This window comes from Chionomys nivalis, chromosome 3 (genome assembly GCF_950005125.1).
Source record: "Chionomys nivalis chromosome 3, mChiNiv1.1, whole genome shotgun sequence".
NCBI classification, from domain to species: domain Eukaryota; kingdom Metazoa; phylum Chordata; class Mammalia; order Rodentia; family Cricetidae; genus Chionomys; species Chionomys nivalis.
Window position 1 is genome coordinate 41368148 of NC_080088.1, and position 25956 is coordinate 41394103.

At 44.7% G+C, this 25956-nt stretch overlaps 1 protein-coding gene across 1 annotated transcript; it reads right to left on the bottom strand.

Moving 5' to 3' along the window:
- Positions 1–295: 295 nt before the first annotated feature.
- Upk1b (uroplakin 1B) lies at positions 296–25436 on the bottom strand. Its single transcript, XM_057765076.1, has 8 exons — positions 25310–25436; positions 14333–14420; positions 13151–13351; positions 11714–11788; positions 10985–11107; positions 7302–7481; positions 3191–3274; positions 296–1680 (listed from the first exon to the last, which is right to left on the bottom strand). The coding sequence occupies exons 2-8, from the start codon at positions 14399–14401 to the stop codon at positions 1630–1632; spliced, it is 783 nt and encodes a 260-aa protein (XP_057621059.1). The 5' UTR covers positions 14402–14420; positions 25310–25436; the 3' UTR covers positions 296–1629.
- Between the last annotated feature and the right edge of the window lie 520 nt (positions 25437–25956).

Consider the following 25956-nt stretch of genomic DNA (forward strand, 5'->3'; position numbering starts at 1 on the left):
CACGCTGTGCTGGGGATCAGAGAGCGGGCTTCTGCTGCAAGGGAGTCCACTTCTCTTCTCTGACTGCTCTTCCTCTCCAGTGTTCTGCCTAACCACAGGGAGCTGGGGAGGCAGGACCTTCATGCCTAGGCTGACTGTTTCTAAGTGATGGGTGTGTTTTCTGCATAAGGAACACAGTTGAGCTGAGGCATCACACATTGCTTTCTAGTGGAGCAATAGCTTCAAAGGACAATGTTGTAGACAAAAGTTTCTGTCCTGCCTGGTTCCGCAGTTGTTTAATCCCAAATAAACTCACAGAAGCTTATATTAATTATAAACTGTTTGGCCTGCTAGCTCAGGCTTATCATTAACTAGCTCTTACAACTTTAATTAACCCATACCTTTTGTCTATGTTTAGCCATATGACTAAACAGAAACATAGTGCAACATTCTCATCCTGCTTTTCAATCTGGCTGGTGACTGCATTTCTCTGCCTTTCCTCTTCCCAGAATTCTCCTAGTCTGGTCACCCCATCTATACTTCCTGCCTGGCTACTGGCCAATCAGTGTTTTATTAAACTAATACAAATAACAAATCTTTACAGTATACTAGAGAATTATTCCACAGCACAATGTTGCAAGAGGGAAAAGAAAAAGGAGAGAGAATTCCAGCCATTTCCTGTCCATGTGGACAGTGACAGTGCACTAGTCAGCAGGAACCCACAAGTGTGTGTCTCCCACTTCTTCCACTTTAACCCCCACAGTTGGGGCTCTTCTTTTGTTAGACTCATGCAGTACCAGTTGGAATCAAAGAAAGTAAGTGTATTTTATGGGCTTCTTAATGGATAGATAGGCAAACAATGGTGAGTTGTCAGGACTTGCTTCAGGACCAAACTATTTTGACAGCAAACAAAAGTCCTTTTCAATCACCCATTTTAATAGCTGGCTTGGACTGCCACGTTCAAACCTTTGAACTGATGTAAAGTGGGGAGTGTCAATGTCCCTAAAGATTACGTACTTTCAATTAACTGAGAATGAAGTTGCTAAATGCTTGTCACTCCGCGGGGCAGAAGAGGAAGTCTGAAGGCTTATTAAATGAAAATCAAGGACTGTCCCGGAGAATAAAAAGTATCCAAAGGTAGCGGGTGTGTCAGGAGTGCCACTCCTGTGGACAGACGTTATCGCCAAACCAGAACAGAGTTCTGCAATCCCCCCTCCTCCCCTTGCCCGGTCTACACAGTGACAAGCGCATCTTGTAAGGCTGAAGAAAATAGTAAGAAATATGGGTTCCCTGTTGCTCGAATTTGCTATTAAATACAGACAGAGCTTGCAGTGGTGGGGCAGGTTCCTGTGAATGTCATGGTGTCCCAACAGTAAATATAAACAGGGATAGAGCTATCTCACTCCAAATGTTCTGTCTCATGGTCCATAAATACGTTGTAGAGTGTTAGGCAAGGACGAGAAACATTTCTGTTGAGGAGCGCAGCAGCCTGAGAACCTAAAGGGAGCCCATTCCACCGGAGCTGGCATTTGAGTAAAAGAAGCATATGTCACTGTGGAGAGCACACAGAGATTACGTGACAAAATAGCAGGTTCCAGCACCACGTCCAGAGTCACCCGAAGAGGGAGGTGTGGCAGAGACACTGTGTGCTTAGTACTCAATTCTGCTCCAGTAGAACATGGTACCCAGGAGAACCCAAAACTAGAATTAAAATGGGAAAAAGGAAAACAAATGATTAAGACAGGATCTTAAAAACATCAACCTTAATATAAAACAATGACATTCCTTTTGTTCGGACTTAGGTGACACGGAATCTCTAGCTGTAATTTAAGGGCCAGCTGTTGCTCTGTCCATCCCATATGAGAGCATTGCTTATAATAGGCCACTCAGAGCAATTTCTCCATTCCCCGCGTGCCCACCACTTCCTGTGTAGTCTCTGAGTTCTTAAGTGCTCCTCGCAGTTCTGTACTGCCATAGCCTTGGGAAAATCCTTCCTTCCTGTTATCAAAGCTGCAAATAGTGCAGAAAGTTCTTTATTAATCTAGTTCCAGATTCCATACTGCAATTTATCTCAAAGAAGCTCGTAGAGAAGGACGCATAGTTTCAAAGCAATATTCAAGATATTCACCTTCAATAAGATTGCCAGAATATTCCTCTTCTTAACTGCACACTGTTATGAAAGACCTACTTCCTTCCAGTCCTTCAGCGCTGGTGAATGTTAGCATAGACGGAATGGAGGAGCACCTGTGACAGGCTCGGCTTTTTTTAGGAAGCCAGACCTCGACAGGATTGGAGGAACGTGCAATACTTCACCAATTTTTCATTTTGCAAAATAGTTATTATTTTTCTATAATTCCTAATTTAGGATTATGTTGTTATATGAACTTGCAATTGGCTTATTATCTTATTTTAAAACAAATTAATAACTATTTAATTTTTTTCAGTCGCTATACTTAGTGGAAGTAAATGTCAGTAGACACTGGTCCCAGAGAAAAATAGCTTTTTTTTTTTTAATTCTTCACATATCTCAAGGTGTTCAATAGTAATCAAACTCTGTGATTGTTTCATGAATGTTATGGTTCTCGGCTGTGACAGAAATTTACAACCATCTAGAAAAAATTGCTAAATCAAGACACAAACACAAGCAAAATAAAACAAAGTTCCCAGGCCCAGCCATAGCGTCCACTGAGGAGGCACAGCGGGGTGCACACCAGCTCCGCCTTGCCTTGTCTAGGAGGTTTCACTGTGCAGTCAGGGCTGCGAGCCAGAGCTCTGACCTCACCCTGACCTCACAGAGGCAGCAGGAAGTGATCAGGCTGTTGAAAGAGCTAGACAACTGATGTGGGGCCTCAGGAGCTGTCCAGAGAGATGACAGGAGGGGCATCGAAGTCTAATTGTGATGAGTTACACGGTGTGGAGCATGGCTGGAGCTCACTAAGAAGCCTAGCTGGGTTCATCTGGGACAGCGAGAGGAAGGGTTTACACAGTGCGTAATCCTTTCCCTAGGAGGGAGGTTGACATCCCGCACCTTAAGGGACCCCATTGTCCTTGGTCAGGTGCCTGAAGTCTCCTGACTCCCTTAGCAGCAAGACTTGGCTTCCAGACTTTTTAGATTAGTTGATATAACCAGGAATCATCTCAAGGTCTCATTATTGCCCCTTTCTGAAATATATGTGTGTATATATATATATATTGCACTGAGGATACTCACAGTCCAGCAGAGGATGGCAAACCCAAACCAGGCAACTCCCCAGGCATGCCGGTCCAATGGTCCAGAGATCAGTTCATAGCAGCCCTGGGAAGATGGCATGAGCTACGTTAATGTGGGGAGCCTAGAGCAGAGATAAGAACCGATGCTGTCAGATTAGCAGCTGACAACCATATGAGTAGCCGTCTGAGGGACTTTACCATAACCTTAGGGATCACAGGGATCACGCAGGAAATTATACCAGCCAGATTCCATGCCCCAAAAGGTCCAGAGGCAAGTGTGCTGGATTTGTCTGCAAATTTCAGCAACTATTGTAGATTGGCCATGAGGTTTAGGCCACACCCAGCTGTATGATCTTTCTTTCTTTCTTTCTTTCTTTCTTTCTTTCTTTCTTTCTTTCTTTCTTTCTTTCTTTTTCTTTTTTTAATAAATAAAGCTTGCCTGGAGAACAGAGAGACAAACAGCCCCACTGGTCAGTCTTATATCAGGTCGTGGTGACACACACCTTTAATCCTAGTAGCCACACTAGTTTGCCATAGAAACCGGTGGTAGTAATGCATGCTTTTAATACTAGCCCTAGGGAGGGATATAAGACAGGAGGAGACAGCTCTCACACACAGTCTCATTCTGAGATTCCAGGAGGCAGGATCGCCATTTCGGACCTAGGTCGAGGTAAGAGCCAGTGGCTGGCTGTTTTGCTTTTCTGACCTTCAGGTTGAACCCCAGTATCTGTCTCTGGGTTTTTATGAATCATATTCTACCCAGCAGCTACAGCTGTGCACTTCATGTTCCATGACTCAGCGTCCCCCTTCCTTAAGCCACATGCATGCTGTTTTCTACCCTGATGCTTCAATAGTTCCCTCATGACTTCATTACATTTCCGGATGTCCAATAAAACCTCCTGGAATTTTCCTTAATTTCTTTCTCCAACATTTAACCTTAAGCAAATCCTTTAGGGTCTATTTAAAAGTATCACAAATGCAAGCACTCCCAAGTCTTTTTCCTCATACCGCTCTGGCCCCTCCAGGGCCTCACTTGAGGGCCAAGTCCCCTCCAAGAAGAGCATGCATGGGGCCAGGGCCTAGCGGATCTGAGTCCACTCACTAGATGGAGGTTTACCGGTCCCTTCCAGACGTCTCACAACTGCTCTAACCTTGTAAGGCTTGTCTTCTTGATGCCCTTCCAAGGTGCTAAGAATGCTCCAGGATTTGCATGGGCCGAGAAGTGCTCCCTTAACACTCCAGCTCCCCCCCCCCCCCACATAACTCAGGGCTCTGAGATGTCATCTCAACAAAGGCTTTCTGGACAGCCACAGAGAAAGCTGTTTTCTTCATCATGTTTCATTTACAGATACCGCTTTATGTCTGCTTTGGGCACCACCACAGCCTGGAACCTGTGCGCTTGTGTGCAGCGTGTTCCTTATTTGTCATCTATAACAGATTGCGGCCTCCACAAAAACAGAGGGTTTATCGTGTTAATTGTTGCCTTCGAGAACCTAGAATGAGTGCCTGGTATCTAGCAGGTACCTAATAATAATTTACAGAATGAGAGTTTGTAATCCCAGCATTCAGGAAGTTTAGGCAAGAGGATTATAAATTCAAGGTCAGCCTGAGCTACAGAATGCCATCCTATCTTAAATAAATGAATGAATGAACGAACGAAAGAACAAACAAGAAACAGACTGAATGAAAGGATATTAAGTAATGATCACAGTCTCCACTTAGAAAACACAGAACACTCTCATTCTCTTGAAAAGCTTGGGAGGTAATCATTAATCTAATATTATATGTAAAAGCCAGTTTACACCAGGTCCTGGGACCTGAGTTGGGCACTTAGCTGGAGCAAGACAGAAAGGACTCTTGTCTTTGTGGAATTCACAGTCAAAATCCACAATTTTTCATCTCATTAGTGAGTTTTCAGGAGGCTAATCATTTTATTGGGACTGTACTCTCTTAGTATGTTTTAATATTCTTGAGGTAAAGTCATCAAGATTTGCATGTAGCATTTTCAAGGCTGAAGAAGCCTAAGTGTGTGTGTGTGTGTGTATTTGACCTGCTTTGTGTAATTCTGATTGATTTCCCTCATTATTATACTTAGGCTAACTTTCCTAGTTCTGTTAGTGTTTATAGCTACAGCAACACCTTGGTGCATTGCAAATGTTGCACAGCTTCAATACGGTTATGAAAAGGGAGTCATCCACCCCTTCACTCACTTCTGCACCCACCAAACATTTCTTGAGTGTCTGCCTTGTGCCAAGCATTATGCCAAGTGCTGAAGATATAGAATTAAGTAATACAGCTCTTAAGGCAGCTCATAGAAATTTGTGGACAAGGTAAATGCAACAACAACGCCAGTGATAGTAGGTTTCGGGTGGATTGTTTCCTTGTATAGCAAAGGATTGTTGGAGCGGAATTAGCAGCACCTGTATGTCATAAAGTGGGGACATGTGGGAATCTGGGGGACCAAGAATGGGAGAGTCAGACCGATAGGTCTGCTTGTGGTCAGGGAGAAGAATGAGAGAAATGGAAAAAGTAGAGGCAAAGGGGAAAAGGAATAGAGGAGGAACTATCAGAGCCTGGGAACTTGGTTGAAGAGTGGGGCGAAGTGGCGATGGTTTCGGTTGTGGTTCAGCTGCCTGAAGTGGAGATGGAGACACCGAAGGCAGATAAGGACAAAGGGAGGTGTCAAGATGGGTCTGGAGGTCCCAAAACAGTCAAAAGAAAAAGAGTTAATTTGTGTTTCCCCTTCAAACTGGCCTCTTTAAGCTTGAATAAGTGGTTTTGGTTGATTTTCATCACCGGAGTGCTATGCATTATAGGGGGGAGACAAGGCTATGCTCTAACTGAAAGGTGGGTGCCCCTTTGTCCCTCTTAGAGAGAGGACACTGCTTGTACGTGACTGTAATTCAGCAAAGGCTGGTTTGCACGAGCCACTTCTAATGTGGACATGCTGAAAACATTTTATATTCATACTCCTATGGGTGATAGCTGCAATTTATGCTGATTTTAGGCCATAAATTTAATTTTTATTATAGCCCAAATATAAGTGGCTAATACAATGCCATAACGAGGTTGCTCTGAAACCCAGTGAGGGTTGCTATGGACACCGCCACGAAGTCATCTGTATCACTCCCCTGTCCTTTGTGAATGGAGGCATCCAGTCCAGGCACCCTGCCAGGCGGCTCTCACTCTGAACGTCTGGTTTTGCGGCATTTACTTCTGTGAGGGAAAGCCTGATGCTTCTTGAATTATTTGACAGATTGACCTACTGCTTCGCTTCCTCACAGTGACTGCTGCCAAAGCAGGGCAGAGGGCTTCAGTGTGCTGTGTCAGCAGATGTTGGTTACAGGGTCTGAGAGCACTCAACAAGACTTTGGGGGACTATTTCCAAGCCTTTACTGATGCGGCATCTGTGCTTTCAAGCTACGTGGCTTGCAGTTGAAGCCTGACTGCCAGTTACTAACTGTGTAAGCACGGGCAAGGTCCGATTGGCATCTCTAGCTCCATTCCTCCTGTGTAGACTACAGAGGACAGCCAGCACCAACTCTTGAACACCCCAGGCATCTTAGTCTGTGTGTGGCACACGACACATCAGGCATTCAGGAAGACGTCGGTAAGGGTTTCGTGATCGTCCTCAGGTCACTTTCGTCAGCGCAGACGCACTTTGATAAAACTCATACGCATATAAATCATCTTCCACCCTAATCACCAATCTAATCGTGCTGAACACCCTCCTTTATCACCTCTGACCTTGGCAGTTGATGTTGTTTTGGAATTGAATAATATTTTTTTTGTATATCATTCTTTCTAATCTCCGTTTTGCAAGCCTCTGTCTAATGCAAACATTTCTCAAAAAACCCGGTTTCAAACATTACACGGGTTGTCTTTATTGACACCAAGTTGGTTTGCGCTTCGGAAATCCTCATGTAGCAGTAATTTTAGTAAATTAAAAATTGCAACAGTTCTAAATGAGCACTCACAGAGAAGAAAACATAATGCGAGGTGTAGGGGAAACAGGTAGACTTCCTTGTGGACATTACCCACGGCTGACTGTTATTCTCCTCACGAGGAGCAGAAGCACTGCCTGCTAGGTCTTCGGAGGGGAGGGGACTCACCTGACGGTGGTAGTAACCGAGCACCCCGAGTTTGCAAGCGTCCAGGTTGAGAGGCTGTTTAAGTGTGTTCAGGACACAACACTGCCGGGGCCAAGGGTAGTCGGCATCACTGTTCTCCACCCGGAAGGCGGAGGTGTATTTCTGCCAGTCTGATGGGCCGTTTACACCACAGCAGTGGTCCTGCCAGCCGATGAGAGACACCACGTTATCTATGCCCCATACTAAAGCCATCAGCGTCACAACCAAGGCTTTGTGGAGAAAGTACTAGAAGCATACCATATCTTACATTACTAAAATATTTCCAAACTGGAGCTCACGGTTGTCCTTGGTTTCCAAAAATGTTTTTGTGCTTATTAACTTAACAGTCATGAATGGGAATAACATTGTAAGTCTCTAAGGCAGTGGTTCCCAACCTGTGGGTCGCGACCCCTTGGAGGTGGGCGGGCTCTTTCACAGGGGCCGCATATTAGATATCCTGTATATGAGATATTTAATTATGATTCTTAGCAGTAGCAAAATTACAGTTATAATATAGCAATAAAATAATTTCCTGATTTGGGGTCACCTCTACATGAGGAACTGTTATAAAGAGCTGCAGCCTTAGGAAGGTTGAGAACCACTGTTCCAAGGCTTCTTCCATTTGACTATAGATTAGAAATGAATATAGGACCAACCTTATAGAATTTTTGTGAGGATCAAATGTGTTAATATAATTAATGTACTTGGTATAGCACCTAGCTCATAGTAAACTCTTACTTGGCGTTTATTATTAATAATACTTAAAGCAAGATACATTAACATGAGAGTATTATCATTTAAAAATCATAAAATGAGAAGTTTTAGTAGTAAAGAAATTATTAGCAATTATTCTTGTTTTCCTTTTCTGTGTTTGTAATATATTCCTAGAGCAATTATGCATTAGTTTTATCTATCTATCATATATTTATTATTTATTTCAGTTTTTTTCTTTCTTTTTTTTCTTTTTTGAGACAGGGTTTCTCTGTGTAGCCTTGGCTGTCCTGGAACTTACTTTGTAGACCAGGCTGGCCTTGAACTCACAGAAATGTGCCTACTTCTGCATTCTGAGTGTTGGGATTAAAGGTGTGTGCCACCACCTCATTTTATAAGAAGGAAAGTAAACTGAAAAAGCATTTCTGACCTGGTGGCACACATCTGTCCCTCTACATAGGAGAAGGGGCCAACGGACACCTCTGATGCCCTGAGAACTCTGCACACCCTGGAGAGAGGCTGTGGAGTCCATATTGCCTCCTTTCCTTATCATAAATTCTGCTAAAATGTTTCAGCAAGGAAGGAAAAATTACAGGCCTCCCTAAAATTTTAGAATAAATATAGTCAAGCAAATCTAAGGACAAAGACCATCTTGAAATAATGTACATTTTTGCCACTTAGATATAGGAAATAGCTAACCAGGAAAAAGATCATTCTGTGGTGTGTGTGTGTGTATTGTGGTGTGTGTGTGTATTGTGGTGTGTGTGTGTGTTGTGGTGTGTGTTGTGGTGTGTGTGTTGTGGTGTGTGTGTTGTGGTTATGTGTGTGCATTCTAGGGGAATTGAGTTATGTTTGAACAGGTTTATTTCAGGTGAGGATGTAAGTATAGACAGGAAGAGTTAAGGCTCTGGAACTGAGCTTTGATCCACTTTAACCCTGAGTTGAAAAGGGATGAAAGTCCAACAAAGGAGACTAGGAAGGGGTCTTCAAGGTGACTAATGTAAAAGTAAGGACAGTACCATGGCTGTTGAGACAGGCGGGATGGAAGGAACTGGTGACTGTCATAGTGTCGTGTGAGCAGAGCACCGGGGCTAAGAGCAGCTGGAAGGGGGACAATGAGAGCGTCTGGTCTGCGGCTCTCTTCTGAGATTTGCCATGAACAGTAGTGGAGCAGAATAATGGGTGAGCCGTGGGCAAGAGTTCTCGAAGGTGTTCCCATTAGGCTGATGTTAGAGAGAAGTGGTGAGTCAGAGTGGAGTAGGCTGCAGAAAAGGAGAGGAACCCGGAATGGAAACCGAGGACCTGGGTGTGGGCAGTCTATCGGGTGTGGCAGTCTGTCTGTCACTAGTGAAGAGGCTTAGCTGAAGATCAAAGTGGATGGGCAGATTGGCTGGTCGAGAGGTGACCCAGATGCCATCTGCTTGCGTCTATATTCTTAAGGCATGGGGTGCAGTCATTGCTGAGGCTGAGGACGAGAGGAATTTGGCAGAGGTGTGAAAAGGGAAATCTATGCAGTGGTGATAAAGCAGGTTTTTAAAAACACAGGAGACAGAGAATGCTCATTTGAGCTTTAAAGCCATACATTTAAACCAGCACAACCGGGCCTTTCCTCCTGGGGGGGGGGAGGTGGACAGAAACTGTATTCACTTCCCTAGGGACTGGGTAGGAAAGATTGATGAAAACAGACTCACAGCAGAGTGAAGGAGATGAGAGAGAGCGAGGGCAAGAAGAGAGAGCATGGACGGGGTGATTAGACAAATCAATGAATTCTAATGGAATAAAATGACGAAGTGAGGATAGTAGAGCCAATGAAAGAAATTATAGAAGGCTGTCAGGAAGCGGGTGCCCAGTCATTGGTGGGGACATGCTGGCTGGTGGCACAGTAATTGGGATGACATATTGGCTGTGGCCATGGAAGACAATGGCTGAGAAGGGGGTGGGGATCTGTGGGATGCAGGAAGACAAGGCATGGAGACAGCAGATGCTGTCGAAGTCCCCATCTGGTTTCTGAAACCTCGTCCAAGGCAGGATGCTGATAGTATGGGGAAGAGGGCACAGTTGGTGACACGGAAGGTGCTTGTCAAATAACTACAATAAAGAGACCACAGGCTGCTGGCATGAACCTCAAATTTTTGAACAAGGAGGGAATCAAGGGAAGAGAGAATATAGAAACCAGGAAGAGAAGGAGGAAACCTAGCCAATTTCTAAGTCTGAGGGCACATGAAGGTAAGAGCCCAGGCAGGGGACACTAGGCAGCAACCTGGTTTCTAGTGAAGCAGGTGTGTCAAGAGAGCTTCGAAAATAGACTAGCTAGAAAGGTTGGTTATGTGTGTGAGTGGCTGTATGTATGTGAGAATATGTGTGTGTGAGAGAGTTTGTGAGTGTGTATATGTGTGTGTATTGGGACCAATAAAGAGTTGGCTCATATTTATAGGTTATACACAAAAGACAAAATGGGGCAATATTCTGGAAGACTTGGGGTTCTGATGGTATTTGGAATAAGTTTGGATATATGGAATGGAGGCCACTTAAAGATGGGTGTTTAAATCAAATCCTATCTCCTGGTACTTAGCAGAATTTTTCATAGGAGATATAAAAAGGTGAGATGGGCATATCACTATTTGAGTTTGCTTTAGGGGTGAGAAGGCCCTTTTTTCTGTTAACATAAGGGAGACTTAACACTGTAAGAGGCAGAACCTATTATTAATCTAAAGATTTTAACATACACTCTATAAAGGCAGGCTAATCAGCAGTATAGCTTGACATAAAGAGTGGGTCCAGAGGCCTCACTGAGTCACGTGTTTTACATTCCCCCTTCCTCACCAGTACACAAGAGGCCTTTCTGGCCAGGCCACGAAGGGAAGGCCCTGGAGGCACTGAGCCCACTCCCACCCGCCTTCACGTTCTTTCTGGTTCAGATGTGCAGTAGATCACCGCAGAGCCACACAGCCTACCTGGAGCATGAGCCTATCCCAGGTCTTGGTCACGCCGTCATTTTTCCATTTGTCGTCATTGGTTGGGGGGCTGTTGTTCTGATACCTCACCAGCATCTGCTTCAGGAAGAGGTTGGGTGTGAACTGCAGGGGCAGGGAGGACACAAGAGAGAGCATCAGCACTCCTGCTCCCACGAAAGGCAGCATCTTCTGCAGGGCTGGAGGGAAGCTAAACTCGGACACAGGCGCATTTGGCTGGGGCTGCTTTGGGTCTCTATAGTAGAAGAAGAAATCACCATATGGCTGGTGTAGACAGGTGTTTTAAGATGGTATAGATTAGAGGATTAGTGAGAAATGGAACAAGAAGGATTCTGAATTGTGTCTCCCCCAAGGCAGACCATGCAGGAAGGCCATGGCATGGTCGAGTGATGGATGACCAATGCTGGGATCACAGGGAACCAGGCTTCCTGGGGGCAGAAATCTTGCTGTCACTTGTGCATCTTTCGATAACTGTCTTTGCTCTCTCTCTCTCTCTCTCTCTCTCTCTCTCTCTCTCTCGGAACCTCCCCTCTCTTTTAACTTAGAAATGACAATCAATACTCCCATTCTAGGGTTCTGAGTATTAAACTCATTAGTATTACCATGTGCATATTAGGACGACCAGCACACAGTCAGGGCTTAAAGCACGTCAGTTGCTACAGGGTCAGTGCTATTGTCATTTCTCTTCTGTGCTTTGGGGACCATACTCACAAAGTCTCGCTGTGTCGCTGCTGTGATACAAGATGCCACTTCGAAACCATACACTATGAACATCATAATGAAGTACTGAGAAGGAGCCAGACGAGAACACAGAGTTAGAATGGGAATCTCACCACATGACTGCATATTCATCTAAATGTAATACCCAACTCTACACTCTTGGACCAGCTGCTTGGAAAAGGGCTAGTGGTAGGTCCTTGGAGCAAGGCGGCAGGTGGGTCTTCTCAGTTCTCTGCTTCTCTCTAGAGAAATGACCATTCAGAGCTTTCTCATCCAGCATCATGAATTTCTATTTTAACATGGGGAGCTAATATAGGCAGGGAAGGGATGTGTGGGTGTTTCAGTGTCTTCGTGTACACACAAATGCCCAGTGCTGTGAATCCCTTCTTAGCGGGAGTCATTTTCTTCACGGACTACAGAAGCAGGGAAAAGATGACAGAACACGTTTAATGCCTTGTGTCTTTCCCACCCAGCCTCCTCGGTACAGCGCAGGCAGCCTTCCAGCGTGGAGACTCACGGGTGAGCTCCGGTCACAAACCCATGTCCTAGTGAAGGCAGAGCGGAGCTCTCTGGGTGCTGCTTACACTGTGCTAAAGGGTGCATGCTGCAAGGCACTGTGAGAAAGAAAACAGCTCTGCGCAGCCCCGCCCCCAGGGTCTGGCTGGGAAATAGCCGAACAGCAGATGCCTTACAGTGTGTATTGGGAACTTTATCTCTGCCTCGCACACTGTTATATATGCGTGTTTGCCCTTATGGGAGCCAGTGGCGGAAGACAGGGGACGTTGTCTTCCCTTTTTGGGGGTGTTTGTGGGTTCAAAGGTCAGGACCGTTTGTTGCTTTTACTATCTGGTTCTAAAACAAAACAAAACAGAACAAACACAACCACCCTTCTGAAAAAAATTAGTAAAGGGCCTTCTGGGACACCAGAGACACCCCCCCCCAACCCTCTTCATATTGGCTGTTGTCTTGCTTCTGCCAAGAGCTTTGGTGGCTTACAGAACTCGAACTTGTAATTATGGAGGGTATCTTTGCTTCCTGCATGGAAGATCTTGCAGCAGGGGATCTCCAGGTTTGTTTGTTTGTTTGTTTTTTCCCACTTAACTCAGTGAAAACCAAAACTCTGTGCTCCATGGAGAAGAAACAGTACATTGAGATCAACCCGGGAAAGCAACAGCAGAATTATTTGTTGTTATTTTGAGAAAGGTTCTCTTGTAGCATCGGCTGGCTTTGGACTTACTGTGCCGTCAAGGATCACCTTGAATTTCTGATCATCCTGCCTCTACCTACAGAATTCTAGGGTTGTAGCTGTGCAGTGCCATACCCAAATAATACGGCGCTCAGGTTTGAACCCAAGACTTTATGTGCGCTAGGTAGGCACTCAACCAACTGAGCTACACCTCCAGCTCGCAGAGTGCTGTGAGGTCTTACCGCCAAGAGCATTTTTCTGTTGGATTTCATAATTCCTACAATGGCGAGAACAGACAGGCAGAAGAGGCAGATGCCCACAAACATGCCAATCCAAGCTGCCCCGTAGATGTCATCGTTGTTGGTGGCTTCAAGCAGCGGGTAGAGACTGTGTTGGTCGGATACAAAGAAGATGCATTCTGCAGTTAGGGCGATGCCACACATCTGGAAACAAACCACGAGTGGATCTGTCAGGTGACCAAGAGCAGGGCACTGGGAAAGGGGATCGGGCAGGGTACGTCCTAGAGCCAAGTCCCTTCCCTTACACGGGCTTTATGCAATGGATTCCTCATTGCCAGGAGACCCAACAGCTATTTGTACCCTGCTTCCTTTTCATATGCCCTCTGTCTTTGATACTTTCTTCCATATTTCACTCTGTCTGCTTATGATTTGGGGAAAGGTTTAGGTAGTCTCAGACCATCCACAAAGCTCCTGTGATATGACCCACTCAGACAGTGTCTTCTTGTATGAAAGTTATTCCCCCATCCTGTCCCAATGCAAATCTTCCTTGCTTTCAATACTTGAAATGTCCTGGCCTTTGTCACAGTGGTTCTGGAAGCTTAGCGACTGTCTTCTTACTGCTCATATTCTATGGATGACGAATTAAGGTCCCGAATGATGGCCACTCATCCACAGCTATACACAGGGAATTAGAGACAGAACCGAGTCAAGGACTAGCTCTCTCGACTCCTTGACTAATATTCTTCCCGTCTCCTCGTGTCCACACCGTTTGGGTTTTGAGCCACTATCACACTCCGTACAGAAAAACATCTGTCCCAGCATCTTCAATAGCACAGTCTCCAAGTCAGGCCAAGGTGAAACTGGACAGAAGCATAAAGGGATGCTTAGCAGGTGTGTTTGGATACTGGCCACGGTGAACATGACTCAATATTCATTATGTCTTAGAACTGGAAAGGAAATATCTATTTTAAAGCCGGTCATGGTGTTCTGTCATAATAGATCAGTTACATATGGCGACTCTAAGATTCTAGCTAGTGTGTTTCCCTCCACATTTCTTAAGATGAAGGCACTATAAAGGGAGCAGCAATCACACCATTTTCTTAAACTTTCACTTTTAAGTCGTCTAAAAACCATGCTTACAAGAAGAACACTTTTTTTTTTTTTTGAAAAATATTCATGACTTACACTGACAATCACGTGTCCAAAGATCAGCAGACCCTGGAAGCAACGGACAGTAGAATCATCCTTGGCCATCTTCAGGATTTCCCACAGGCTGGAGACACAGTTAAAATGTTAGAATTTGGCCAGAGCAGGTAGCAAATACTGCTTCAATTTCTACACTGTCACCAAATCATGACATCACCTATTTCCTTTTTGTCATCCTAATCAAGGTCATGAGAGCTTTTAGTAACGGTGGAAATCTGATATCCTAGGTCAGCAATCACACGAGGTTTATGAAGATAAAAAGTGGTCAGAGTCTGACCAGTGCCTTTCGGGTGTGAAGGGCACCAGAGTCTCATTCTGAGAAGAGTAATGAGAGTCTTCAAGGTCACCAGGGGCACAAAGAGAAGACCTGTTTTGGTGACGACACAAGAGAGTCCCTGGTATTGTCTCTGCCATCCTTGGACAAGGCCAACTTCAACCACAGGTAAACAAAGAGAGTTGGCTGAGGTCCCTACTGCCTGTGGGTTGATGTTAAATATTTTGTTATCCTAAAAAAACACAGGTTGTACATAATGAAGCTTCCTGTAATACAAGAGACGTTCAGGGAAGAGGAACGTTTAGCTCCCCTGTTCACTCCTCTAGTGACTTCTCGTGCCTATCAGAGTCCCAGAACCCAGCTAGATGTAGCGAGGAGGAGGTTCTTCTGCACACCAGGAAATCAAAGCCTAACTCATTGGTAAAGCAGTACCTTTGAGGCCACACAGACCAGCGATGGCAGAGTCGGTGGCATCTTTGGTCTATGTGACTCTGAGGCCCACACTCTTCCCTGCTGCTTGCGCTAGCTCCTAGAAACTATTTATACTATTTATGCCAGATGGAGCTAAACATGGACCTCATGTCTCCTTGAGGATTCTCTGGAAGGAACGCAAGGTTAAGTGTTCGGGTCAATCATTTTGGCTTCTGCACTTGAGATGCTTTGAGAAAAGCTGTTCGCATGCCTCAACACTTTAACCAATTGACACTCCAAATCTAAAGGTATTAAATGATACATTTTGCATGTTGGGGCATGTAAAGATGCATGAACAAGGTTCTTACATTCTAAGGTTTTGTTCTGGGAGAGAAACTAAGTTCTCGAGTAGTTATAATACGTAAGTGGATGGCTAAACACATGAGTGGGGTCTGGGCGTGAAAGACTCCAGCCTAGCTGATTCTAGCACCAGCATTTGGATCAGGAGAGGAGACAGAGGTAGGGTGTGTAGGAGGAGAGTGACATGGGCGGTAGACGTTCCAAGGAGAGGGAAAGTCAGGGAGCAGATCCAGAAGAGCAAAGCGAAGACCAGAGAGCAAGCTTGCCAGTTTGGCTGAACTCCCCATTTGCCGTGAACAGGATCTGTGGCGAGGCGCATCTTGCTTTTGTTGTTTTGTTTCTCCCCTCCCTGCTTTTCTTTTTAGAATCGCGTGTTTTTGTGTGTCTGCATGACACACATGTATGTGGATGCCTGTGTATACCAGAGGCTTCGGATCCCCTGGAGCTGGAGTTACAGGCTGTTGTGAGTCACCTGATGTGGGTTCCGGGAAGTGAACTCAGGCCTTTTAGAAGAACAATTTGTGCTCTTAACTGCTGAGCCACCTTCTCCAGCACAAGTCTTTTATTAGACTCTGGCCTTGGTAAATCTTGCACTATAGGCATGTATTAATAGCCTAAGTAATTTAAACATTCTTAGTTCCTTCCTTCCTTCCTTCCTTCCTTCCTTCCTTCCTTCCTTCCTTCCTTCCTTTCTTTCTTTCTTTCTTTCTTTCTTTCTTTCTTTCTTTCTTTCTTTCTTTCCTTACCTTGAAGGCTGTGAAAATTTAAGGAGTTAAAAATTTATGAATGTTTTTAGCTCAGGGTTTGGCACACACACACACAATCATTGTTTGTCAAAGAAACAGAAGAATCTGGGCCCTTGTTACACCATCTTCCGACACCACCCAACCTCTGGATTTCTTTTTAGAAATGCCATCTGTTCAGGGAGGGGAGCAGAGAAAAATGTAGAGCTCAATGAAAATCAATAAAAAAGAAATGCCTTCTATTTATTTTGAGTAATCCTTCCACATCATAAGGGTAAAACCTTGCAGTATCTAGAAGGCTCCACCAGGAAGAATCTAACTGGTACAGCCGGATTAGTTGCATTGTAAAACTCATTATTGGCATGCACGGACATTAACCCTGACCAGTTAGGCCGCTCTCTAAACTAGACACACAAATAAATGGACTTTGAAAGGTAGAAATTCAAATAGAAACAGAGAGTAAATGACAAATGTCTGGAGAGGCCAAGTCCAATATCGTCCCTGCCCGGCAGGGTACTGAGTTGGTGGCCATTTGTCATACAGCAGTCTCTTGATAGTGGCGAGCTGGAATCAAAGAACAGAGAAGAGAGATTTTCTTCTTTCAGGGAATCTGAAGTGGGACTGTAGCACCATGGATTCTAAAGGCACATTAACTGGACCCAGTCCTAACAGAGGGGAAGTTGTGAGAGGTGTGGAGAGAAAGGAAGGGACCAGAAAGATGTTCAACAAAGGGTCTTAACTGGTCCAGAAGGAAACTGAAGGCTCCTGAGCAAGGGTTGTTGCCCCAGTGCCTGACTATGCTTTCCCTGAGATGCTCTTGTCACCGAGTTCTCAAAGTGGGTAGGTAGTGTTTAGCTTCTTGGCTGAGATCAGGTAGAACAAGAGGCAAAGAACAAATCAGTGCCACACGGGAGAATCCCAAGAGTCAGAATTAGGATCAGAAAATGCAGACCAGGGTGGAGAAGAGAAGGGAAAGGTAGGCGGCTACTTTGGACAAGAAAGGCACAAGAGAAACCTAGACTGTGACCTGGTAGGGACATCTCTTATGGGTTGGCAGCCTGAGAGGGGGCTGCATTAATAGGCAAGGTGTTCCGAGCCTGCTGGCTCTTCCGTTTTTCTTTAAATAGTAACCCAGAAAGCCATGCTTGTCTTGGGGATGAATGGTTGGGCCATCAGGTAAGAGTGAGTACTGCCCTTGCAGAGGACCAGAGTCCAGCTGCCCCTGGGTTAGACAGCCCACAACTGCCTGTGACTCCAGCTCCAGGAATCCAAGGCCCTCTTCTGGCCTCCAAGGGCACCTGCATGCTCACCATGTACCCCTTGCACTTCCCCACACATAATTAAAAATAAATAACTTGTTTTTTTTGCTCTATTTGGTTCTAAAGAAAGCCATGCTACTTTTCAAATGACCAAAAGGAATTGGAGCTGCCACCTATCAGGCCCCACAGTGCTCTCTATTCTGCATTAGGCACCTTTAGTTCATCTTCTCAACAGACCTAAATGGATATTTTTGCCAAATAAATAAATAAAAATCTGTGCTTGTTTCTTATTGCTATAGCAACAGGTTTCCTCAACCTTAGAAATGTAATTACTGGCACTCTGGGGTCAGAAGTCTGAAATGAGAGTCACTGGGTTAAAATCTGTGTTGATTGGGCTGCACTTCTTTTAAAAATTTTAATGTTTTCCATTTTGAGAATATCATGCATGAGTATTGCCCTTATAATCATTCACACTTTCCTCTCCCCTCCAAGTCCTCCTGTGCCTACTTCTCCCTCCCAAATTTATGACTCCTATAACACACACACACACACACACACACACACACACACACCCCTCTTGAACCCATTTAGTGTTACTCCTATGAACATGACCACTTGGGATTGGATGACCTATCTGTGGGCTGGACCACAGAGAAAATGGGTTCTCCAACAGCCATTGACTGCATATAGCTCTTCATCCAGGGGTGGGGCTTTGTCAGATTTCCCCCATCCGCATTGGTGTTGTTATGTTGAGATCCCTATTACTGAGATTTCATGGGATAAACACCCCTTAAGGATCCAGGCAGAGAACCTGCTTCCTTCCATCTTTGCACTGAATAAATTTGGAGAGACTCATTTCCTCAAGACCTTGCTGCCAGAAAACCCAGGACCCAGAGTCAAATCCAGGTCACCCTGACTCTTAAGTTATTTAACACCAGAGTTTAGCAATCCTAGCACAATGCTAACACTTTAGGTAGAAAAAGAAATGCCTGTCTAGCTTCCCTGACAACTTGGGGAAAAGAGAACACAAAGAGTCTGTTTTTGCAAAGAATACCAGGCTTCTCCAAGCACCCTTCACTAGTTTCTTGGTGTAGCCTTTTCACAGGGCATCAACACACTAATATTTTCCCATATTATCCAGGAAACTGCATAGATGTTTTCCAAAGCCACAGCTTTCTATTCTACTCTTTTATACTTTCTGGAAATAAAGGGTTGCAGTGTGAGGTCTAAGAGACCAATGTTTGATAGCATTTCCTCAGCCACTTGCATGTTGTTTATGGATACAGGGTCTTTTGCAATAGTCCAGCCTGGCCTCAAACATGGGGTCTTCCCACCTCAGTTTCCAAAGTGTGCCAAGATGCCTGGCTTTGTCTCTCGGTTAGATTAAATACATGTCTGTGACACCCCACAGACAGGCATAAATGTCAAGAGGAAGCCAAATGCGGGCTTCCTGTTGTTCATTGTGGTGTCCGGTAGTTGTGGTCTAAAAGTGAGCATGCTAGACTTGGCAGCAGAATGCCAGATTCAAAGTCAAGTCTTCCTGTCAAGAGTTACTCTGAGCAGTGACCAACCTTGTTGGTATCTATTTTCTCATTTATAAAATGGCTAGAATACAGCTTGCCTCACAGAACTGTTACAATCATCAAATACTAAGATGATTTACAAACAAGACAGTGTTCATGATGACCAGGGGATATTTGGAAAGGAGACGGTCTTGGTTTAAGGTTATATTTAATACCCTAACAACCCGTGGAACATAGGAAGGAGGTTCTATCGATGACTGGTTGGTCCTACAGTTAAGGGCTCCTAGGTCCACGAGAATTGGCCTTGAATCAACTTCCTCTCCCCTGACCTGGGCGGCACCCTAAGGTCTGGAGGCAGCACACCCACTACCCTTTTGTGCGTCTTTCTGTTTCCATGATTGGCTTTCCCCTGGGAAAAGAGAGAAAGCCTGCTAACTGTGCTGGGGTGTGTCTAGTGTCAGGTACCAAGTTGCACGTCTATCAGCAGGGAGGGTGTCTGTACATTCCGTCAGCATTCCTGCCCAGTTAGCTCTTGCCCTTGTGCCCTGGCCGTTGCTGAACCCTCTGATTCAGACTGTAGCGATGTAGATATGACCTCTGAGGTTTTCTCTTGCACAGGGGATGCTTTCTTTCTCTTTTTGCGTTCTTCTTCTCCGTAAGAACGGCACATTAGAATCCAGCTGCTGCCCAGGCTGGCATAGCTCGCTGAGCTCTTTCTCATCTATAGATGCTGGCAGGAACCCTACAAGGGCACCGTCTCTGAGTCTTTAACTGACAGACTTCTTGCTGTTCAGATCTGCCATGTGGGATGTGAATTTAGGTTAGTGGTAGGTATTGGTGGCTACATATCCTCTTTGCCAGCACTTTCTCTGTCTCCTTCTAGAGAACCTGGCTTCAGGCTTCTATGTTAAAAGCCCCCACATCCTCAGATGAGTACAAAAAGAGACCCCACTTCGGCCATGTGGTCTCTGACTCATCTCTTTAGAGACCCTGTCATGTTGTTTGTCTCTGATCCTGGGGCCTGAACGTTTCGTAGAGCCCCCACCATGCTGTTGCCTCTGCAGGTCTAACTATGGCATTAGTAATTTTTCCAATAAACCTTTTTTTTTTTTTTACCTCCCCATTCCCTCAGTGCCCCTCTTATACTCCTCTCGCCACTCTGAAACCTTTTACTGTTAGTATCACCTACACAGGGATTCCTGTATATTATAACAAGAGTCTCCCAGATGGAAAGCATTTGTTTCTGCTATATTTGTTCCAGCCCCAGAATGACATAGTGTTTGACACACAGGAAGTAATCAATTATTTCTCTAAATAAAAGAAAAAGTAAACGAATGTTTGTTTGAAGTAATGAGCATGTAGCTGAATGTGTGAATGGCTGATTTGCCTCGAGCCTGTTGCAGAATAGGTTAAGGAAGAGGGAGAAGCAGAGATATGGGCTCGGGATAAATCTTGCTTTGAGTTTTGGTTTAATCACGTAGTTCTGTTACACCAGGACTCTGGTTGAGCCTTATCTGTTAATGAGAATTGTAAAGCCCAGTATCAAGAGTTCTGTAAAAATTAAGTGAGAATATGCAAAGATCTCATACCATTTTGGCTGCGTAGCCAATCTTAATTTTCTTGGCTTTTGCCTCAGCTTCTTGAAGCAGACAGACCAGATCTAACAAGTCAGGAAACATCAAAGGCAACCAAAGCAGTGGCTTCATTAAAAAAACAAAATGAAACAACACAGCCATCATTTCAAAGGAAATAAAGATATATGATTTCAATATGGACTCTAATATATTAGAACAGATCAAAATGATCTTCTTCAGCTGGAAGGGAAGTGGGGAGTCTGTGACCTCAGAGCATCCCGTTCTTCATCTTGTCCAAAACCAGGGTTCTTGGACTAACAGGAAAGATGTAAGCCGATCCCAAAGCTCAGAAGGCAATCACCCAGAGAATTTACGGAGTGTAGTGAGAAAGCCCCAGCCATAACAGAAGTTGACAGCATGCTGTCTCTGTGCAAAGGGGCCATGATTCAATGCAGGATGTCTAGAAATTGTTCCTGGAGCATGGACAGGTGAACTTGCTTCTGTCATACACAGCCAGAAGGCTCTCTGGGAAAAGACACACTCCTGGTACTGAGAGAGAAGGTGACAGTATTTGTGCGAAGGCTCATGTATGCCTGGAGGCTGGGATTTGAGCAGTGGGTGGAGTGCTTGCTTCCCCATACAGTGCCCTGGGTTCCAGTCCATGCACCGCATAAAAGCAGATGTGACACGCGCCTATTATCTCAGCACTGTGAAGCAGAGGGAGGAGAATCAAAGGCCAAAATCTTTCTCAACTACAGAGTGAGTTCCTAGTCATCCTGGGTATGTGAAACCCTATTTCCAAAATAAACAAATTCTGGAGAAAAGGGCTGACTGGTACATGTTTTGGATTAAAACCAAAAGATTTGATGAAGTATTATTTTGAGAGCTATTTTTAATTTTTTTTAAACCCTTTTATTCTTATTTTATGTGTGGGGGTGTTTTGTCTGCATGTCTGTCTGCGTACCATGTTCGTGCCTGGTGTTCACAGAGTCCAGAAGGGTCAGATCCCCTAGGACTGGAGTTAAAGACAGACGTGAACTGCTGTGTTGTTGTTGGGAACAGAACTGAGGTTCTCTGGATGTGAAGCCAGTGCTTTTAACCACTGAGCCATCTCTCCAGTCCCCTGGTAGTTATGTTTTAAAAGATACTATGAATGTCTTCCCTTTCCAAGAAGAGAAAGAAGTATGGAAGAACAGATAGGCATTTATCCATACACAGGATACGAATTGTTCTCTTTTCATGTTTGATAAAGAAATGCAGAATATACTTCTTGTGAGGGTTGATTAAACAATTTTTAGGAAGATTTATTTATGTCACGTGGGTGTATCTTTTGTGTACAAGTATGTACGCACACTGTACGCATGCCTGGTGCCCTCTGAAGTCAGAAGAGGGTGTCAGATCTCATGACACAGGAGGGGTGGTTGTGGGCCACCATATGGGTGCTGATAATCCAACGTAACCTGGGTCCTGTGGAAAAGCCTCAAGAGCCTTCTCTCTGCTTCCTGTGATGCTAATAATATGTGTCAACTTGGGGAGGACCTGGTGCCTAGATTTTGTTTTGTTTTTTTTCTTCCCTCAAAATACCAGTCTATGTATTGCTATGAAAACTCGTTTGTTCAGATGTAACATTTAAGTTAGTAGACTTTTTTTTTTTTTAGATGAGGTCTCACTGTGTATCCCAGACTAGCTTTGAATTTGTGATTCTCCCACCTCAGCTTCCCAAGTGCTGGATTAAATTGTATACCACCGCACCTGACACATCAGAAGAGTCTGAGTAAAGTGGCTCAGCCTCTATCACATGGAAGGCCTTCCCAGTCAATGGAAGGCTGTAAGTGCAAACGCTGATGTTCTCTGGAGAAACAGGAGCTCTTTCTAAAACCATAGCATAGAAACCCAGCCCGAGTTTCCATCTGAAAGATCAACTATAGGCTGCCATCTACTCTGCAGACACGCAATCCAGTTCTTTCTCCCAATAGATCAGCGCGCACACACACAGAGGGAGGGTGTGCATGTGTGTTGTGTGAATATGGGCATGAGCATGCTATCACCTGTGTACAGAGGTCAGAGGATAGCCTGTGGGAGTTGGTTCTCTCTTTCTTCCTTGGGCTCTAAAAATTGAACTTAAGTCACTAGGCTTGCTAGACAAGTGTCTACCTGAGGAGCCATCCCACCGGCTGTAATGTGTCTTCTTTTCAAGATGTCATTTCCTTTCAATTGACCTTGCCATTGACCCAACTTTTGTCTCACAGTTAGGTAATCTTGCACATAAAACCACCAGGAGGGAGACCTTCACCTCCCACCGTCCCACCCCCTGCTCAGTCTTCTCCTCTCTTCCCTTCAGTTCATGAAATGACATAGATACAGAATCACCTCTTGGCTCCTGGTTAAAATGCAGAAACTTCTAGAAGAAACACGGTGAGTCTCATGAGCCATCAACAGTCATGCCTCACGGTGAGTGATTTTATTATATCTTTCTTCTTACTGATCTTCACAGGAAGAAGAAAAGTACTGCCCGAAAGACACAGACCCCAAACAAAAGTACGATTTAAAAAGACAAACCTCCCTTGCTAAGCCTGGAATCTCAGGCTGGGAGTGGTGGCTCATGTCTGTGTCTGCAATTCCATCCCTCTGGGTCCAAGAGAGGAGGGCTCTGAGTTTGAAGCCAGTTTGGGCTACATTGTGAGAGACCCTGTTTCAAAACATAAAACCAGGCTGGGGATGTAGCTCAGTGGCAGAGTGCCTGCCTAGCAAAATGTAAAACAACAATGACAAAAAGAAAAGGTAAAGAGAGGGAGGGAAGAGGAGGGAAAAGAGGGTGGCACACACACACAGAGGGAGAGAGAGACAGGGGAGAGAGAGGGGGAGAGAGAGAGACAGAGAGAGAGACAGAGAGAGACAGAGACAGAGGCAGAGAGACAGAGAGAGAGAGAGACAGAGACAGAGGAGAGAGAGAGAGAGGGAGAGGAAGAAAGAGAGCTAGTGCGCACGGGCACACGGGCACACCTGCGGCTTGGGTCTTTCTCTCTGGATAGTTGACCCAGAGATGTGACATGTCCTCTTGTCTTGCCTTCTATTGAGTACCCAGCATCAGAGGCCGGCTCACAGTCATGACTTTCTGAAACTCTTCTTATCATTCTCACATACCACTTCCCTCACCATGTTAAGGTTCTCTACCTGGAAGTACTAGAAAAGAAATAGGTAGGTGGGGCGAGTTACATACGTGTCCAGTGGCAGAAGCAGAGACATAGCTGTGTACACTAACAGCGATGACATTGTCGGCTGACTGGGTGCCTCACCTTGCATGTTTCCATGTAAGGGGGCCCCGTGAGCCCCCACCCTAATGAAGAATGTCCAGGTGACCCAGCATCTCCATCATTTCATTGCTCAACACCCTGGGAGGCCCTTTGCTTTTAGAAGCGCTGATTTTTAAGAGGTTGAAAATGTATTTCTTTCTTTTATTCTCCTTTTCTTGTGCCTTCTTTAAGTTTGTTTTCTTATGAAGTTATTCAAACCTGGGGTGTTGATACCTTTAGACATGCTGGATAGGTTTAAAAACAATTGCTCACTAAACAAACCAATGTCCAAAGCAGGAGAGAGGTGAGGCTCGCCTACCACTCATGAGATTGTCTTTTCAAGTTCATTGCCTCTTTTACTTACTCAAGTTTTTGGCACCAGAGAGTACACAAACCACACCTCAAACTCATGCTAGGGAAATTTGGATTAGGAAAACAGGAGGGAGGAAAGAAAAGAGAGGGTGAGAAAGAGAAAGATGAAACAGGACCCTCCTCATCCGTGTGGTCTCTGTTCAAGTTAGGAAGCCTGGCTCATCAGGTTTGTGTGCAGCCTGCAGGGCCATCAGGCCTGGATTCCAGAGCAGGGCACAGGGGATTCTGGGCTTGATTGATGCTGTTGCCTAACTGGTGCCTAACTTCTCTTGCTGTCTAAATGTTTATGAGTCTTTCTCGGTAGTTAAAAATACAGGAAAGTTGATTTTGGAAGCCTAGTATAGCACAAAGCAAAAACAGTGTGCTGTAAGTAGAGAGGGGAAAAAAGACATTTTTACACTTAATAGGAAGATGAATCAAAAGGAGAACTACTTCCTCAAGGACCTAGGAAAAGCACAACAACCACATTACCTATAACAATGAAATAATGCACAGGCAAGAAGCATATTGCCTTCTTGCCTGCTGTGCTTATCAGTTTTTCTCAGCAAGAAACAGCCCACAACCAAGTGCTGTGACTGTTTATAAAGACCTTAAAATTAATCCAAATTCATAAAAGTTCTTAAAAATGCCTAAAGCTACTGATAAATGAAAATTTAGACTTATAAACAGAATCATAGAAATATAAAAATCTAATAATACGAGTGTTACTTGAAGCAACTTGTTTGTGTAAAAAATATTAGAACAGAAATATGTGCATCTAAAACCTGCCGATCCTGGTTCATTGGCAAACAGTAAAAATCAGTCTAGTAAAAGTGGCCTTGATTGGATAAAACTAATTGGCTGACTTATTCCAGACCACACACTGATCAAAGCAGAACTGTTAAGAGGGAAGACCAGCAAAGAAACTGTTCTTTCAAGGCTTGTCAGTCCAAATGATTCATCAGAAGAATAGGAAAGTTTTTGTCAGGTAAGGGGACAAGTAATTATTGAAAGAGAATTTTCCAGAAGAGTTGCAAGATCTCAAAATACAAATGGGACAGACTCTAACTGCTAGGGCGTATTGCCTCCTTTCATCAAACCCCACTTCCTAGCTCCCAGGAGAGCCCAGAGTGTCCAGTGGGCTTCTCTGAGACGTTCCAGTACTTACACAGCAGCTGCTGGGTGGTCTCTGCTCCCTTTGCCTGCTGGTTCTGGGCTGCACTGACTCACTCTGCAGTGCACACCAGCCCAAGGTGCTTTTCTACCCCACTGCCTTCTCTGGAACTGCAGTCCCAGGGAAGAGTGGTCTGTGATTGGGAGGAGACATCTCACATGGGCTGAGCCTGCTGCTGCCTGAACCTGCCCGGCTGAGCAGGAAGCACTGTGGGCAGATTTCTGCCGCTTTGGAATGTGCATCTCTGATGGAGAGGTCAGCTTTTCTCCTTGAATACAAACTCAGGATTTTTGTGTTGAGTTGATTTTTTTTTTTCTTGATTGGATCATTAACTTCTAAGCTTTTGCATAATGAAGAAGGCTGATCATTCTCCCTTCTCTGTTTGCTTGCACAGTGTCAGGAGCCGGGTTCATTGTCTGTAGCCACAGGTTATATTTTCAGGGACAGTAAGGAATAAGTCATGTTCATAAGGTGAGCAGCAACTCGTGGAGGAGAAGAAAGTTAGAAACAGATGGAGAAACATAGAGATACGATCAAGTAATTATTTGATGTCTAACCAGGTCCTTCCTTTCTCTTCTCTTTGTCCCTTCCTTAAGGACCACTATGAGCCATATATACACAGCATGAACAATATTGCTTTT

What these genes read in the sequence shown, in the direction of transcription:
- Upk1b (XM_057765076.1), bottom strand. Translation starts at nt 14,401, where the DNA reads ATGGCCAAGGATGATTCTACTGTCCGTTGCTTCCAGGGTCTGCTGATC. An exon ending in TTGGACACGTGATTGTCAGT is followed by an intron (nt 13,352 to 14,332) that starts GTAAGTCATGAA and finishes GTTTGTTTCCAG; the next exon opens with ATGTGTGGCATCGCCCTAAC. An exon ending in GGGATAGGCTCATGCTCCAG is followed by an intron (nt 7,482 to 10,984) that starts GTAGGCTGTGTG and finishes ATCGGCTGGCAG; the next exon opens with GACCACTGCTGTGGTGTAAA.